General features: G+C 43.3%; 1 protein-coding gene across 1 annotated transcript in view; it reads left to right on the forward strand.

Moving 5' to 3' along the window:
• Positions 1-18,459, forward strand: part of Sycp2l (synaptonemal complex protein 2 like) — a 52,558-nt gene that overhangs the window by 2,489 nt on the left and 31,610 nt on the right. The window contains exons 2-12 of the mRNA XM_060372526.1: positions 318-455; positions 542-665; positions 3,144-3,207; positions 3,678-3,798; positions 4,239-4,263; positions 7,991-8,076; positions 8,180-8,268; positions 13,084-13,118; positions 14,162-14,307; positions 16,428-16,480; positions 17,502-17,547. Coding sequence (XP_060228509.1) covers positions 318-455; positions 542-665; positions 3,144-3,207; positions 3,678-3,798; positions 4,239-4,263; positions 7,991-8,076; positions 8,180-8,268; positions 13,084-13,118; positions 14,162-14,307; positions 16,428-16,480; positions 17,502-17,547 — 927 coding nt within the window. The remainder of the gene's footprint in view (positions 1-317; positions 456-541; positions 666-3,143; positions 3,208-3,677; positions 3,799-4,238; positions 4,264-7,990; positions 8,077-8,179; positions 8,269-13,083; positions 13,119-14,161; positions 14,308-16,427; positions 16,481-17,501; positions 17,548-18,459) is intronic.

Below are 18,459 nucleotides of genomic sequence, written 5' to 3' on the forward strand. Positions count from 1 at the left end.
TGTCTTTGTTGTTTTTGCTCTGTTATTTCACTTTGAATTATAACTCTTTGCAGTGATTGGTACCCAAGGTCTTCCCATACTAGACAAGTGCTCTACCACTGGACTGCATCCCCAGAAACAAAGTTACATTTATTCATTTCTTTGCTGGTACTGGATCTTGAACCCGGGTCCTTGAATGTGCTAGATGAGAGCTCTACCACTAAGCTGTGTCTCCAGCAACCACAGAATTTTTGTTGAGTACACCGCTAATTTGAAATGTTGACATGAAACAAATGTGCTTTAGAAAGTTAGTAATTCACAAACCATCTACTTTCTAGCTTCAGTTTCTTCTTACTGCTTCGAATCATCACACAAGATTTTATAAAATAGACCTTTACCTTCAGAAGAAAGAGAGCTATGTGCCTCAGAAACATGACAATCGTCTCCTTCTGCTTTTAGACAGAGACCTATTTAAGGCAAGTGGTTTAATTTGTGTTGGGGACAGAACACCAATGTATGTGCCCCGGCAAGAGTTTTGAAGTTTGTGTGTTCTGATGCTCAGGAGCTGGGTAAAGACAGGTTCCATAATTGTTCCCTGCTGCTGAGATGTATCCAGAGGTTCTTCAGAGATGACCCAAACCCAGAGGAGCCCTTGTTAATTCAGCAGGGACTTACCGAAAAGATAAGTGCACTTTACAGCTTGGGGGCAGCTTGAGGAGCTGAGGGTGCTGCTCAGGAGTGGAGCATCTGCCTAAGGGGAGTGAGGCCCGGGGAAGGGGAGGTGGAGGGAGGAATAAAATAAAAACTGCTATGCCAGGGAGGTGGTGGTACACATTTTTAATCCCGGAAGAGGGAGGCAGCTCTCTGAGGTTGAGGCCAGCCTGGTCTCCAGAGTAAGTTCCAGGACAGCCAGGGCTACACAGTGAAACCTTGTCTCCAAGAAACAAAATCAAATCAAAAGCCGAAACAGGAAGCTAGAAAGAAAAAGGCCATCCTTGTTGCTTCTGTCTCTACATACGTGTTGGGCAGAGCTCAGGCATCATCATTTCTGAAGTTCTGGGGGTCTGAACCCAGCCCTCGCACGTGCAGACAAATGCTCTATGCAGTACTGAGCCATGTTCTCATCCCACAGTGAAGGCATCCTGAGGCTATACGGATTTACACAGTTGTGTAATAACCAATTCTTGCTCTTCACGTGGCATTTTTCTTCTGGGGGAGGGAGGGAATGGGACTTCTGTGGACCAGACTGATCCCAAATTTGATAGAGGGTGACCTTGAACTTCTGTTCTCCTTACCTATAGCTAAAAATCTAGTATGTCAGGGTGGTGAGTTCTGGGCATAAAACCCTGGGCTTTCTCCATGATACAACTAAGTTACCTTCTAATCTCCCAATTGTATTTTTTAAAAAATTGTGTGTGTGTGTGTGTGTGTATGATGTATGTATGTACATATGTATGTGTATGTGTGCAGGTGTCTTTGGCATCTAGAGATGCCAGATCTCCTGGAACTAGAGTCTGTAGGTGGGTGTGAGCTGCCAGATATGGGTGATAAGAACCGAACTCTGGTTTCCTGCAAGAGTAATTGTTCTCTTAATTTCTGAGCCATCTTTACAGCCCTCTATCCCCCTCCCCCAACCCCGAGACAGGGGCCTTGCTATATAGTCCCAGGCTGGCCTTAAATGCATAGAAGTCTTCCTGCTTCAGCTTCCCACATGCTGAGCTCACAGGCCTGGGTTGTGTGCTGCCCGAGCCCAGTTAGTAACCACACACTAGTGATCATTTCAGAGACGTTGGGGAAGGTGAGGTGAGCACAGAGCTGGCTCTCCATTTGCGTAGACCTTCTGAGCATGATCAGACCTAGAAAGCTCATCAAAAACTCCCCCCTTAATACAACCTGTTCCTCATCCTTTCTAAGTCCTCAATCAAAATAAAGAAAGAAAGAAAGAAAGAAAAGAAAAGAAAGGAAAAATATTTTTTTGCTCATTCAAGTCATGAGAATGACAGCATTTTATGGCTTTTGAAAATTGAGTGCAGGGCAGTGTTGGCATAAGCCTTTAATCCCAGCACTAGGGAGGCAGAGGCAGGATCAGGGGCAGGGGCATATCTCTAGCAGCCTGGTCTACAGAATGAGTTCTATAACAGCCAGGGATACACAGTGAAACTTTGTCTCAAAAACAAAGAAACAAACAAAAAATAAAACAACCCCCCCCAAGACAAAAAAACAAAAAAAAAGCCGGGTAGTAATGATGAGTATGTATATTAATGGCAGCTGGCGCAGCGCAGTTTGAAAAACTCTTACTGCTACTCTCATTTCTACCTATCGAGGCTTCTGCTTCTCTGTTTGAGGGGGGCGGACAAGATGCAGTGGTTGAAGGCAATCAGGATAGTAATAGCTCCGTACTATTACCTGGCCATATCTAGCTCTTAGAGGTTATGAAGACCTGGTTGGGCCAAGAAGTTAACCACCATTCTGCAATAAACTACCACTCTTTCTGGGCCTTCCCCTTCCAGAGAGAAGAGTAGGTTTTCCCAAACTCTTTTCTGGAGTTTTAATTTTATTTAATATCTTTGAGTGTATGTTGTATGTGTAGGGCGTGTGGGTGTGTGTTTGTTTTTGTGTTTGTGTGTAAGTAAAGATCAAAAGACAAGTTTTGGGTGTCGGTTCTCTTCTTCCCTCTATGGATTCTGGCAACCAAACTCAGGTCAGGCTTGGTGGCAAGTACTTTTACCTGCTTAGCCATCTTGCCAGCCCCTAACTGGACTTTTAAAGTGTCGCAGAGGCCGTTAAAGACTCTGCTTTCACTGGGTCTGGTGGCTCAGGTCTGGAATCCTAGCTATTTAGGATTCGAATGCTGGAAAATTATAAACTCTAAGTGATTCTGGGCTGCAGGGTGAGTTCAAGAGAAGTGTGGGCAGCTTGAACTTTGTCTCAAAATAAGAAGCAAAGAGTATTCCTCTGATGGGAATTATACTCTTGGGAGTTCTTTATAACTTCCCCCTAATCTATGTTTGCTTTTTTCCAACAGTAAAATAAGATAACAGGTAAAAAGAGAACTAGGAATATACTTCAGTTGTAGAGCACTTGCCTAGCATGACTGAGGCCCAATACCCAGTACCATTAGGAAACAAAAGGCATGAGTTAATTTTTTATTTGATGTTCCTTAGCTCCCCAGTGCCCTAACTTGTGCAGGGAAGAGGAGATGAGCCTCAAAGGAAACGGAGCAGGGAGGTACTACAGACCCTTTGGAACCTAAGCTTATTGCTAGGGAGTTGTGAATTAGAATATGCCCCAACTTGATTTTGCTACTTAAGTCTTAAAGGCTATATTAGATACTGCACTTGTTTCTATGGCAAAATGCCTTAAGAAAACTTGGGCTCACAGTTTGAGGGTAGAGTCCATCATGATGGAGTCCCCGAAGAAGGAACACGAAGTAGCTGGTTACCTTGCCTTCACAGTCAGGAGACTAATTGAATTGGATGCTGGTCCTCAGATCTTTCTTGCATTCATTGAATCTAGGATGTGTGCAACATCCCTTATTGTGATTCTGGACCATTTTCATTCTTTCTGACTTGCTCCTGACGGATGGGAAACCTCTATCATGTGTGGGAAAAGGTCTTCAGGCTGCTGTTTCTTTAGAGGAAATTTATTTTGTAAATCTTGTGGAGTGGGTGGTACTCTGACCCATGTGGTTCCATCAGCATTTCTTCTGTGCACATGGTCGCCTGGTTTGAGGAAATAAAAACCTATCTGATGAGGAAAACCTATGCCGTGAACATACTGCTGATTAAAGTTGCTGAAGACTTCCTCGAGACTGCACAGGTAAGAATGGAAGTCCTTCAGGAGACAAAGCCATCATGGGTGGGCAGGAAGCTAAGTGTTAAAAAAAACCAAAAACTTTCTGTTTTATGTTTGGGTTAAAAAAGTCTCTTTAGAAGTTGGCTTTTTATAAGATGTGAATTTAAAAAGATTGTCACATTTAATGGTTAAGTCATTGTGTGAAAGAGTAGCAGACATTACTATATGCAACGAATGACACAGGAAACTGAGAAGTTATTTGTTTTATATATTTAAGTTTTATCTATTATTTGTTTGACTGTGTGGCATGTGCTCACTGGAATGAAGGGGCTGTGATTCGAACAGGCTTCTAATGGAGTTTTTTCTTCTGTCTTCGAGTTCAGTTTCCGTGGGTTAGTATTCATGCATTACTGTCAGACTGTGTGATTCTTTAAAATAACAGGTTGCACTTTTCCTTTTCCTAGGTCATTTCCAAGCATAGCAGGAAAGGTAAGCATCTGAGCAGTTACCGATTGTCCATTCTTCATCAAGAGAATATTTTGGCACAGATGGTGTAAGTGACAGGCAAGGGTGTAGTTTAAACAGGTCTGGATTTATCAACCACTTTTCATAGTCCTGCTGTGATGTTGGAAGGCATTTCATTGTGAATCATTGCCTCAGCTTTCACTTACTGGTTCTTGTCACTGCTCTAGCTGACTCTCCTCTGTACAGATAATGGAAAAGCACTTTGTGTCCAGAGCGGCAGGAGTTTAGCTGTCTGGTTTGGATCCAGTTTCTACCTAGGTTCATGTGCTAGAGGCCTGGTCCTACTGTGGGCCTAAGGGGAGGTAGTGAATCTGTAGCCCAGCTCCATGAAGGGATTCATCAGGTGCAGGACTGGACTAGTTCCCACAAGAATGGGTACTAATTACTTAGTTGTAATTACTTACTGTAAAGAGAGTTTTGCCTTTTGCTTTCGTGCTCGCTGCTTCCCATATAACTTCTTCCACACTGTGTTCCTGCCATCATGGGTTCCTCCCTGGAAGTCACAGATTGTGCTGCCGAGCTTTTGAGCTCCCAGCAGTGTGAGCTAAACCATCCTCTTTTCTTTGTTAAGCGGATCCAGATTCAGGTGTCCGGCTATAGCAACAGACGGTTGTCAAAGACACAAACCAGCAAAAGTTTAGCTACTATTGACTTACACTGAGTAACTTGGAGTAAATCAATGTAACTATTGATTTACTTTGGGAGCCAATGAAGATAGCTTTGCCTTTCTCGAGTCTGCAAGGTAAAATTCTGAAATAGTGAAGTTTTGTTCCATTCAACTCCAGTTAAAGGGTAGTTTGATATTTTGGATTATGACATCCTGGAAGCAAAGATGCACTTGGCATGTTTTGAGCATCCCAGAACACATGGCCATTGCAACAGGAAAAGGTCATTTTTCTGGGGAGTTACTCAGTTTAAAGAAGCTGTTAGTGAGCTGATGCCACACTTCACAAGGTATGGCAATTGAAAAAGCAGCACCGGGAGCTTTGGTGTATCCTCCATACTTGGGAACAGAAGCCTTTGCATCAGTTAGCTTTCTTAGTAATATGATAAAATGCCTGAATTAAATAATTTACAAAAACAAAGGACTTATTCAGGCTCATAGTTTCAGAGCTGCTTGGTCTATAAACTCGGATCCGAGCATCGTGGTAGCTGGGAGCGTGTGGTGGGCGAGGACCACAGGCAGGAAGCAGAGCAAAGTCACAAGAAGAAGGAGCAAGGTTATGAGTCGGCACCCAAGAACGAAGTTCCTCCCTTGAACCATGATCTGCTTCCTTTAATGGTACCCTGCTTTTTTTCTGCCTCCTAACTACCCACATTTGGAGTCCATCAATACAGTATACCATTCACTTAGGCGAGAGGTCTCATAATCTCACTCTGTCTGGGAACGCCCTCACAGACACAGCCAGAGTTTTTATTGATCCCAAGCAAACCGACCAACGCAGCCCTTGTCTTAGTCTGGGGGGGGGGGGTCTAAACATTTTCGTTTCATTTTTTTTAATGACTTTCATTAGCAATAGTGAATGTCTTTAAGACTGGCTGATAAAAACACATGATGGTGCCTTCTTTGGCAACGTTTGTAACCCTGTAGAGCACACCTTGTCTTAACAGTATATACTTAGCACACATCCATCCGTGTGAGCTGTCTGTTGAGTCAATAACCATTGACTTGGTGCGTTTGCAGGCTCTTGCTCTCCTCGTGGCAACTCTTACCACTCTGCACAGAGGCACACGTCTGTTAGATGACCACTGTAGTCAGCTCTAGCTGCCCTAACAGCTCTGGCTGCTTAAACAGGCATTTGTTTGTGATACTTAATGGGGGGGGGGAAGGGTGTGAACCCAAAGATTAGGCTGGCAGCATTTTTGGGTCCTGGGGAGGGCTGTCTGCCATTTCTCACTGTGTCCTCATGGTGGAGGGACAGAACTAGCAGTCTCTCAGAAGGGTGACAACCCTACCACACATGCCTCCCACCCTCGTGACCTCAGCTAACTCAGTTGTTTCCCAAAGGCCCTCTCTCGGATATCACACTGGGGTGAATGCTTTAATGTATGAATTGGGAAGAGACGATTCCACACATCTGTAGTAACGCCAGTTCATTGCTGGGGCCTCACTCTGACTACCCTGGGCTAAGGGGGTGGGGATAGCTTCTTTATAAGCGGCAAATTCTCCCATGCTGTCTTTGGCAGTTGACTTGCATGAGTGCCCTGCTAGGCTCTGCAGAATGGATGTCCAGTCCTTCCATATGAGGTAGAAAGCTGTTTCTATTGGAGGACTTTCCAGCATCTCCTGCCATTGTAGGATTAATCCCTCCCATAGTCAGCTGGGATTTAACCCTATCATTCCTGTTCTATTGAGGGGGGAGGGAGGCTCCTTTACTCTGTGTGCTGCTGCATGGGTTCTGTTTGAACACGTTGCCTTTCACTGGTGACGAGAGTGCTCTAAGTCTGTAGACTTATTCCCAGAGTTCCCTTAATCAACGGTAACATGATATTACCCTACGTCTTCTTTGTTCTATGTTCATGTTCACGTATGGCTGTAAGTTTAGTCACTCTTTTGTTTTTGTTTATATCTATTTTCATTTTTGCCTGGTACTTTCTCATGCAAGTTTTCCGCTGGTTTCTCTCGAAAAATTATTTCCTAATCTGTGCTGTCAGTCCCAGGACAATGAACCAAATGCTTTCTGCTTTTTTTTTTTTTTTTTTAACAAAGTGTCTTGACATACTTCTCAGAAGTTAGTTTTCTGTGACCCCTCTGTCATCCAAGTCTCTTCTCTGTCACAGGGCCATAGCCTGTCACTCTAGCTCCTCTCAGAATGAAAGCACGATGCTTGGTGTTTGCTAGCACGTGCAGATTGACGCCTTCAAGTGTCTTGCTGGCCACCTGGGGTTTGCTCGAACCTTTGCATCTAATCTGGTCGATGGCAGGTCCAGCTGAGTTTCTGTTGTTCTCAGGTTATCTGGCTGGCAGAAAACTGAAGACAGTACTGTCATACTTCCCTGTTTGGTTTCCTGTAATTGTATGAGTTATACCGGGGTAAAATGTATGTGCTTTGTGATAAATAGCTTGCATATTGAGTCGATACATCTGAACCTAGCAACATCACCCGCTGGCCCTGGCATTCCTTTTCTATGGCGTTCACTGCTGTTTCCACTTACTGCCTTGATATAAGCCCACAAGTGCAACTGTAAAAGCTAGCTCACTTAGTTTTATATAAGGTAGTATCTCACAGCTTTGTTTCTCTCATGTGGAAGTTTCTGTGTTGTATTAATGAAGACCAACTCATTTGAAGGTTTCTGCCTCTCTGCTCTAGACTTCATAGCCTTTTTGTTTGTATATTATGTATAATGGATGTGCATGTAATACAGATTCATATTCACCATGTAGACAGGACGGTCCACGTACCTGCACTGAGAGGATTGCCCGTTGAGCACAAAAAGGTGGTTTGGCTCAGGCTGCAGCAGTGACAACTTTGCTCAGGTGGCTGTTCCAATCCTTAGTGGGTATTTATGAAACCAAGTGTCCCGTAACCTGGGGCTGCTGTGACTAGGAGCTGGCTCTGACCTGTCCCTCACCTGCACTATTGTTCCCTGCACTGGGAACTGCTCTCAGTTTGCCCTTCTTCCTGCTACACAGAAGTCAATTCTGGGTCTTTCCAGCATCCATTTGATGCGTTTACAATTGTGCTTTCAGGGGCAATCGAGATGTTGGATTCCTTCCTACTTAGTGTAGGAAACCTGGTGGCAAAGAGCATTGTGACACTACCCATTCAGCAGAAGGTGAGTTGTAACGACTCAGTAAGTTAACAGTTGCTCTGGAAAACCCATGCATGCATTTTTATTTTGTCTCTTTGCCATGAATTCTCATTACAATACTGAGCAGGCTCTGGAGACTTTGAACTTCATTTTGGCTGCTGTACCCAAGGAAGAGAGAGAAAAGCTCTCCTCAGCAGAAGGCCCGTGCTGTCTTATGTAAGTTAACTCACACTTGGGTGATGGTATAAGCCCCAAATCCCTGTACTATTCTTTGTGCTCTGGAAACTCACCTACTTCATTCCTTCCTTCAGCATGTACCCTGTGCGTTCAGAGTATCTGGCTGGGAAGGACTGAAGACTGAAGGGTAGTCTTTGCCAGGCTCTGCTCTTAACAGTGTGGGGGTTTCTTTTGTTTGCTTGTTTGGAGGTAGTGGTTTTGTCTTTGCGTTCATTGAATTTGCGGGTTAAAAATGTTCTCTCAGCTGACTGATTATGTAAACATAAACTCTAGTGTTGACTTATGGAAGGATGTCAATGGGCATGCACACATACACAGACACACACACATACATTGACACACACAGACAGACACAGAGAGACACACAAACACACACAGATACCCCCTGCTTCACACGCACACTTAGTAGCCTCGTTATGGCTACATAGATCTTGAAATCTTACATTAAAAAAAATAATTTATTTAATTTCACATGTATTAGTGTGAAGGTGTCAGATCCCCTGGAACTGCAATCACAGACAGTTGTGAGCTGCCATGTGGTTGCTGGGAATTGAACTGGGGTCCTTTGGAAGTGCAGGCAGTGCTCTTAACCACTAAGCCATCTCCCCTGCCCCAAATTCTTACATTTTAAGGCCTTGAAATGTTACATTTGAACATTTGGAGATAAGGTTTTACGTAGCACTTCGAATGTGACATTTGAGGATGAGGGTTTAATACAAGATGAAGTGAATTGCAAACATGCACCTGTTTTGAAATTTGAACTTAAACACATATATATGAGGATGGCTAGCAAGGAGGACATCTTGGTGACCGTTCCTGTGGCATGCCATAAGGAGTGTGCCATCACTAGAACCTAGAAGTGCTGCTTGCTGAGCAGGAGTTTGCTACTGTTCATTGTGCTGATCTATGAACCATGTGACTTTGAGTCATTCATTAAAAAAGAAATCTTGACTCTACTGGGGGAAAAATCACTCCTCTTAAGAGACTGTGGCTGAAGTGAGAATTTTTGATTTCTTTAAAAACACAGAAATGTTAGGGAATGCGTCTTTGTTTTAATGCCAGGTGTGGGATGTGGGGCTGCTTCAGCTTGTCCGCAGCAGCTGACTATGATTTGCCTTGTGCTCTAGCAGAGGTGGGATTTTTTTTGCCAGCTGTAGGTAGTTTCTGCAAGTGTATGACATTTGGAATTCTGGGGACTCTTGAGAGGGTCTATGAATGTGAGAGCCCTGAGAGAGGCTGCAGTGGCTGCTGCTTGTCAAATAATCATGCACAAAGAGATGAGAAGAAATTGAATACCCTGATGAGGAAGATCAAACTTGCCTCAAGGAAACAGACGCCCCTAATCAGCAGGAAGTAGTTTAATGATAATAAAGCGCCCTCTCTCTTCTCCCCTTCTTTCTTTCCTACCTAGTATTGGGGGAGGGGTTGAAAAGGTGGGATAAAGGTGGAGAAGGGTGAGAGAGTAAAGAACCCACAAAGTGGCAAACGCCAGCTACAACAGCCCCTCAGCTATTGAACCCTCAATGCATTTCAGGGATAGAGCCATGGTATCTGATCATGGTATAGAATCTTTTTGATGTATGTCTGTATTTTCTTTGAAAGTATTTTATTAGTTATTTCTCCTTTAATCATGACTGATAGTTTTACTGGATGTATATTCTTTTAAGTTGGCTATCATCATTCTTTTAGTACTTGGTATTCATGGTTTACTATGAGAAATCAGCTGTGTTATTCTGATGGGCTTCCTTTTATGTGTGACTTGCAATTTTTTTTCTCAGGCGCTTTGAATATACTTTGTTGTACATACTTAATGTTTTTACTATGATATGCACTGGGGATTTTCTTTTCTGGTCTTGTCTATTTGGTGTGCTGTGTGCTGCTTCTTGCATCTGTATGAGTGTGTCTTTAGTGTGGGGAAGTTTTCTTTAATGATCTTGTTGAAGATCTGGTCTGAGCTGTTGATTTGAGATTCTCCTTCATCGATGCCTATAATTTGAAAGTTTTTTTTTTTCATGGTGTTTTGCATTTCCTGTGTTTAAAAAAGTTCATTATGTTCCTTGATTATTTGGTTGAGATCCTCTGTTTTATCTTAAATATATATATTCTTTAAGATCCAATATCCTGTCTTCTGCTCGATTCATTCTACTTGTAAGGCTTTTCCTTTGAGGTTTCCAATTGGGCTATCAGTTTTTTTGTTTGTTTAGTTTTGTTTTTAAATTCCATCTAAATTTCGGCTTGAGTTCTTCTTCAATGTTTCTATGTACTGATTGAATTTTGTTCTTGAGTTCTGGATTGTCTTCATAATTTCTGTCAGCCTTATGTTTGTGTTCTTGCGGGCATTACTCGGGCATTTATTCTCCATAAATTCTTTCTCTTTGATTTCTTTAGCCATTTCTTTGTGTATTTAAATACCTTGAATTATTTGAGACAGTTAATGATTTTTTTTTTAATTTATGTGTCCTAGATTTCATTTAAGCAACTCTCATTGGCAAGCATGTTTTGGAGAGAAGATGCTGGCCTGATCTTTTATATTGTTGGTATTTCTGGGATGAGATCTGGGCATGTGGCATTCGTTTGTTAGTTCTGGGATTATTATGGATGGGGCAGCTTGCAAGAGAAAAGAAGATGTGAGAGCAGAGATGTGGAGCTGGTTCAGGTTGGAGGCAAGCTTGTTCCAAGCCCACAGTGGGGCAGGGTAGATGTCTGAGTGGAAAAGCTGGCTATGACATGGAAAAGCCCTGTGGCTTGATGGGTTGGTGGTGAGGCTACTAGTCCAAGCCAAGAGTTCTCCTGCAAGGAAGGCAGGCAAGGCCAGACTAGGCTGGTGGTTTGTGGGGCCCAGGCTAACCCTCATGGATTGTGGAGAAAGCATGGATGAGAAGGTCAGGGATGCTCACCAAGCTAGATCCTGGTAGAGGAAACGAGAAGTTTGGGTATGGAGTGTGGTGACGGAGATAGTGCAAATGGTCCTGTGTGGGTAGATGTGCATACAGCAGGTCCTATTGAGAGCCTGGAGTTGGCTACAGAGCTGGAGGAAGCAGTGGGAATAGGTCCAGCTAGTAATGTAGGCCCCTCCGAAAGTCAAGAGGGTGCCTGCTGGTCAGGCTTAGGTGGGGTGGCCAGACTAAGTCAGGTCACCGGCTAGGGGGCCCTAGCTAGTTATTATGGTGAGTTTCAGGAAAAGTATGGGGTAGCAAGGGAACTTGCTGGGGTAGGCCTTTGAGGAAGATGTGGATATCTGGCTTTTTAATGTGGCTTCTGTAGCTGGAACTCAGGTCCTCATGCTTGTGAAGTCTGCTCTTTACTGCTTAATCCATCTCCCCAACCTACAAGACTCCCTTAAATATTCTTCAAAATGGGAGGTTTTGCCAAGTGTGATGGTGTACACCTGCCATGCCAGTCACTCAGGAGGCCGAGACAAGATCATCATGATGAGGCCATCTTGGCTTACATAGTGAAATGCTCTCAAAGCATTAAGGGCTATGGATGTAGCCGAGTGAAGCACCTGCCTCAGATCCAGTTCTCAGCCTCACCCCGCCCTGCCCTACCCTGCCACGCACAAAATGACTCTGAGACCTTAAGGAGAAATAAACGGCCTGTGTTTTAGTAGTTGGTAGACACACTAGAATAGGTGGATACATGCCAGAGAGGAAGCTAAGATCCCAGTGTAACAGCACGTAAAGGGTAATAGCTTACGTTCATTACGTTAATAAATTAAGCTGGTCCATTGAAGATGCAACAACCTTATCGGAGAGATGCACAGGACCAAAAGTCTCTGCTTCGTCAGCTGTCAAGTTATATCTAGGTGAAGAGAGAGCAATTAGAAGTGGCTCATGCCTGTAGAGGCTGAGGCAGGAGGATTGCTAGGTTACCCTGAGCTACAGTAAAACCCTGTTTTGAAAAACAAAACAAAACAAACCCACAAAACCCAAAAAACTCCCTACCCAAACCCCAAGAAACCCTAAGAAACCGCAAACTTAGGAAATAGATTATTCAATGGACCTTCAGATCTTAGGAAGCTAAATTCACTTCATGAAAGGGAAAGTGGCACCTCAAAAATACTATAACTTTTAGGTGGGGGAGGCTGGAGAGATGGCTTGGTAGGTAAGAGCACTGGCTGCTCTTCTGGAGGTCCTGAGTTCAATTCCCAGCAACCACATGCTGGTTCCCCACTGACATGCAGAGGCACATGCAGACAGAGCACTCATAAAAATAAAATGAATAATGAATTTTTTAAAAAAGTTTAAAAATGCGTATCGGGCCAGGCAGTGGTGGGGCATGTCTTTAATCCCAGTACTCGGGAGGCAGGCAGAGGCAGGCAGATCTCTGAGTTTGAGGCTAGCCTGGTCTACAAAGTGAGTTCTAGGATAGCCAGGCTCCACAGAGGAAACCCTGTCTCAAAACAAAACAATCCAAAAAACAAAAATGCAAATGGCGGGCTAAGGAAATGGCTCTGAGGTTAGGAGCTCTGGCTATTCTTCCAGAGGACTTGCTTTGTATTCCCAGCACCTGCAGAGTGGTTCACAGTAGCTATTGCTCCAGTTCAAGGGTATTTTACACCCTCACATAGACATACATATAAGCAAAACACCAATGCACACAAAATAAAATTAAGAAAACAACAAAAAAAATGCATATAGGTCATCAATATGTAAACGTGAAGAAAATTGCAAGGTATATATGCAAATTGGGGAAATACTGATACTGATTTCAAAAACATATATCTTGGTTTTGAACTTATTACATTAACAATAATGTTCACCTCAGTAAAATTAACTTATGTAAATGTTTCAGGAAAGAATTGGCAAGGAAGATCTTGACCGTGGGCGGTAAGAAGTGCTTACGATTTTAAATGATTAGAATACTGGACACTAGGAGATACGTAAGAAAGTATGAGGAAAACATTGTTTCATTTGAAGTTTGGAAATTAAGATTTTTGTCTTTGCTTCTGAGAGATTCTGTCCTTTCGCTATAGCTAACAGACACCTACTGGCCAGTGTTGTCACACCTCACTGTGTGGCTACAATTAAAATTCTTTTAAGTAAAAAACATCAGAGTCACAGAGAAAGCCCTCAATGGCCTTGCAGGCATGCCTCTACATCCTGTCTTTGGCTCAGATATCTCTTTATTCCCAAACACAATCTTTATGCTTTTTACCTGTGTAATAATCACATGTTTGCTTTAGTAGATTTAAAAGCATTCTAGCTTGTCAGTCCATCTGAATTCACCCCTCTTTTTGCCTCACAATTATTTGAGGTTTGCACTGTGGCCAGAGCCTCAGGTGCAGAAAGCCCCTGAGTTTGAGCCCTAGCTGCTTTAAACCAGTGTGGTGACATAGATCTATATTGCCACTACTTGGGAGATGGAGAAAGGAGAACCAGGAATTCATAGTGATCCTTGGCTATGTAGCAAATTTGAGTCCATCCTGAACTACAATAAAACCCTGTGTTTTAAAGAGAATTATTTGTCATTTGTGCATATAATGTAAGTGTAGTAAAATGCTGTAACTTTAGTGAGATTTTGTTTTTGTTGTAGAAATATCTTAAGGCTATTTGATGTGATTTGATATTTTGATATGCCTTAAATATAAAACCTAAAAATATGTGTACACACACGTATGTATGTACTGAAAAATATTCCCATCACTCAGAAATAGTATTTTAAAGATGTTGCCCAGATGAAACTTCTTCAGATTTTCCCCCTGGCAATTATTAAGTATAGTTTGGATGGTCTTTATGGCTCTGAGGGAATCTTGTTGCATTTTACCAAGTGACTTGCTTGACACTAGACCAAATGCTGACTTTAAGATGTCTTGCTTTCTATGGCTTTGTGCCCAGAATTTACCTATGTCTGTTGTGCTTTGAACCTCCAGATTATAGCCACCAGGTTGCTCTAATAAAGGTGTTGTGTAGCATGACCGTTGAAACAGAGAAGAGGAATGAACTTGCAGATCAGTGGTTTGAGGATCCACTCCTGGCTAAAGCTTTCAAAGAAGTTAATCATGTATACTTTGAGACGGTGAGAATTCTGGTCCTCTGCTCTGTCAGATTCAGTGAGGATCCTCTCAGAACCTCGGTTTTAGGCTCAGGAGAAGGTTTAGTTTTTTTAAAGAGCAACAATTTTTTCATTGTGTATGTGTGTGCGCACTGTGTGTGTGTGTGTATGTGTGTGAGCAAAAGTGCTTTTGGAAGCCAGGAGATGGTGTTGTGTTCCCTGCCAGCAGCTGTGAGCTGCCTGACCTGGGTGCTGGGAGCCACGCTAGGATTATCTGTAGTATCAGTGTACGTTCCTAACCAATGAGCCATCTCGCCAGTCCCCTCGATGTTTAAGATATGATCGGATGATTCAGTTTACCCTGATCAGTGAAATAATTCAAAGGTGGCGTAAACAAAAATCTGGGGGACACGTGAGGAGACGCCTGTAGGGTTCTGTAGAGGCGATTGGCCCAGGAGGCGAACTGAGAATTTGATGGGTTTAGACAAGGCAAACAGTTGGGAACAGGCAGAGATTTTGAACGGTCCTCGAAGAGGAGGAATACAATTGGAGAGCAAAGAGAAAAGAATTAGGGACCTGAAGAGAGAACCTGTGACCATGGCAGGTGGCTGGCTGTGGCATTTGTGCTCTAGTGGTGTGAGGACCATGGAGTGTCTGTGCTGTGTGTGGCCCGGCTGCCGAGGCCTGAGGGTACAAAGATTTGCAGTGTGTGTGTGAGTGTGTGTGTTTCTGCAGTCATGTGATTATTCTCAAGGAACACAGAAACAGTGTTTGGCTTTGTTGTGTCTCTGCTGTCCTCCTGCAATTGCTAAATGCATTTTATTTATTCTTTCCCAAATACCTTTAAATCAGGGTTGGGTTCTCGGGAAAAGGTAAAATTCATTTTTAAGTCCTCATTTTCATGAAGCACCCTAATAAAAACCATTGTGCAATCAGGATTATTATGTGATTCACAGTACTAAATCTGAACCTTCACACCGTGTGTCTTAGTCACCGGGACCGGCCTAGGCACAGAAAAGGTTTAGCCAGGTGCAGTATGTTCTAACTAAAAAGGTCATGACTCCCGGGGGGCTTTTGGTTTTTAATTTTATGTCAAATTACAGTCCCACCCACCTGACTTAGGTCATGTTTGCATACATTTAGATGAGATCACAGACTGGTGAAGTCTTAGTATTTCATCTGTGAAATGGGAATAAATCTACCTTAAAACAAGGAGTTTCTTAGTTAGGGTTAGTTATTGTACTGAAACACCATGACCGAAAAGCAATTTGGGCAAGAAAGAAAGGGTATATTTGACTTATCTATCCTGAATCACAGCCCAGTGATGGGAGCCAAAGCAAGAACACAAACTCAGTAGGAACCTGGAAGCAGACGCTGGTGCAGAGGCCATGGAGGGGTGCTGCATTACTGGATTGCTCCTCCTGGCTTACTCAAGCCTATCTTCATAGAGCACATGGTACCGGCAGCCCAGGATTAGCACCCCTCAAAATGCGCCGAGTCCTCCCACATCAATTGCTAATGAAGAAAATGCCTAGCAGGCTTGCCTACCAAATATCTGGGGAACATGTGGGAAGATAAATACGGGGTTTCTTTAGAGGGAACTGAACTAGGGAGACAAACTGTGGATTTGATGGGTTTTATGGAGCCGATTTCCCAACTGAGGTTCTCTCATCTAAGATGACTCCAGCTTGTGCCAACTTGCTATAAAACTAGCCAGCTCAAGGAGAATTCATTGAGCGAGACCAAGGGTGCCTGGGATGATGTGGGCAACCAGACGCCCCTCATCTGCCTCTGCGGATGATGAAAATAGAGTATCTTGTTCCCTAAATAGTCTCTTGTGTTAGGGGGTGTATGCAAGATGGGTTAGTCAAATACTCGTCTCTAAGTGATCAGGGAAATCTATTTTTCTTGCTCAGTCTTTTGCCCAAGTAAATCCGTCATGAATTTGACTTTTGATCCCTAAGTATTCTTCAGCTGAGTAGGCAATGCTAGCTGTTTGAGGAACCAGCATGACTACAGCCTTCTCTTTGGGTACAAACCATTGCTAACATAAAGTAGTGAATCCTTGTAAAGATTTAAGGTTGCCTAGGAAGATGGTCAAGACAATGTGCTTCTAAATTTAAGACTGGTATTGCTTATTTTAGGACTGTCGGCTGTTTCTCAATTTCCTGAATGAAAGGCTCGGTGACCAGAGAAGGTAACTTTTGTCTTTGGGATTATTTTATTGGATAGTTATAATCTGATATTGTCCAATATCTCTGTCTGTCTGTCTGTCTGTCTATCTATCTATCTATCTATCCATCCACCTACCTATCTATCTCTACATCTATGTCTATATATTGGTTTTTTTGAGGCAGGGGTTCTCTGTGTAGCCTTGACTGTCCTGGGCTTGCTTTGTAGACCAGGCTAACCTCGAATTTACAGAGATCCTTCTGCCTCTGCCACCCTGAGGGCTGGGATTAAAGGCGTGTGCCACCGCACCCAGCTTGTTCAGTATTTTAAAAGAATGCCCAGGATCTTTTTTATTTTAAGAGCAAATACAATCAACATTTTACTGACGGAACCAAGTGGTTAATTGATCAGAAATCTAGATCAAACCTGACATGGTGGCTCACCCCTGTAATCCTAGTACATGAGAGGCTGACATGAGTGCTTTTTGATTGTTTCCTTTGCTTTTTCTTTTTCAAGTTTATTTTATGTGTACGAGTGTTTCACCTCTATGTATACCAGCTATGTGCCTGGAGGCCATTGACCTCCGGAACTGGAGTTATAGACGGTTGTGAGCTCCCATGTGGGTGCTGGGAACTGAACCCAGGTCCTCTGCAAGAACAGCCAGTGCTCTCAACCACTGTCATCTCTCCAATCCTGAGAGTTCCTGGATTTCTTGAAGAGTGCTTTTGAAAAGACTAAAGGTGCCCGAGGGCTGGGCATATCACGAACAGGTAAGTCCTTGGTGAGACGATCCTTGCTAAATTTTGTTCTTTAGGAATCGGACCAAGTGATTTTTTTATTTTTCCTGAAATGAGTGCTAATAATTCTGACTTAGAAGCTGCCTGCTGGAGAGGTGGTGTCTCCCCCCAGCGGATGTGGATTTGCAGGGTTGAAGCCCTCACGTTTCCTGTAGATAGGAGACTTCCTAGCATGGCATAGTTCTGAAAACTCATTGTGGGACATCTGCCGGTCATTTTGATTGCTTCTAATTGTGAGGTGTTTTGCAGGGTCCATTCATTTCCATGCTTGGCTGCTTTGGCTGGTCCTCATCAGGTAGATCTGCACGCTTGTGTCTGTCTGCCTGTCTGTCTGTCTCTATGTCCCTCTCTAAGGAGTCAAAGGATGGTGTGAAACGAAGCACTATCAGGTTTACACATTTAGGTTAGACTTCTGCTGCTAGTGTTCTGAGGGGCTGTTTATTTATTTGTGTGTGTGCGTGTGTGCATGCACTTGTACCTGTGTTTTCATGTGTGCATGTGCATACATGTAGATGTTAGAATAACCCTGGTGTCATTCTTAGGTACTGGGCACACAGAGGAGCCTTTTAAAAAAGGGTGCTCGCTTCTTTTAGTGACCTTACCTTCAAACTTACCAGCTCATGTCATAACCAGGATGCACTCCAGAAAGCTCACAGGGGTCTGTGGTTGTATGGGAGACGGGATTGCAGAGTCCAGACCATTCACAGGAAACATTCATGATTAAACTGGAAGGTCAAGTCAGAGGCCTCTCCATTTTCTCCTTCTAGCTGATACTTTCCCTCTTTTAATAGCGACTTTCCTTTCTCTGCGCTTTGCGCTCTGTAGCACAAGGCGCATTGTTTCAAGCCGTCTTTCTGGACTGTGCGCTGCCATAGCTTACTGTGACACCAGTGTCTGCGTTCTAGCTTTCCTTCTACCTCATACTTTGGAGGCTAAGGCTAGCTAGGTTCTTCTTCCCGTCGTCTTTGGGTTCTAGAAGAACAAGGCTCTCTATGTAAAAAGGGCTCCAACTAAGAGCATCACAATTTCTGGGTGAAGTATACAGATTTACTTACAATCATGGCACACTTAAGACCTCTTGAATATCTTCATTAATAATTTCTTTGTCATGGGTTCAGAGACCTATTCATAGCTCCTGGGGCTGAGCTTTTCTGCTGAAGACCAGCTTCGAAGGTCAGGGTAGACTGAGGTAGAATCAAAGCTTGAT

The sequence above is a fragment of the Meriones unguiculatus genome, chromosome 19 (assembly GCF_030254825.1).
Source record: "Meriones unguiculatus strain TT.TT164.6M chromosome 19, Bangor_MerUng_6.1, whole genome shotgun sequence".
Lineage (NCBI taxonomy): Eukaryota > Metazoa > Chordata > Mammalia > Rodentia > Muridae > Meriones > Meriones unguiculatus.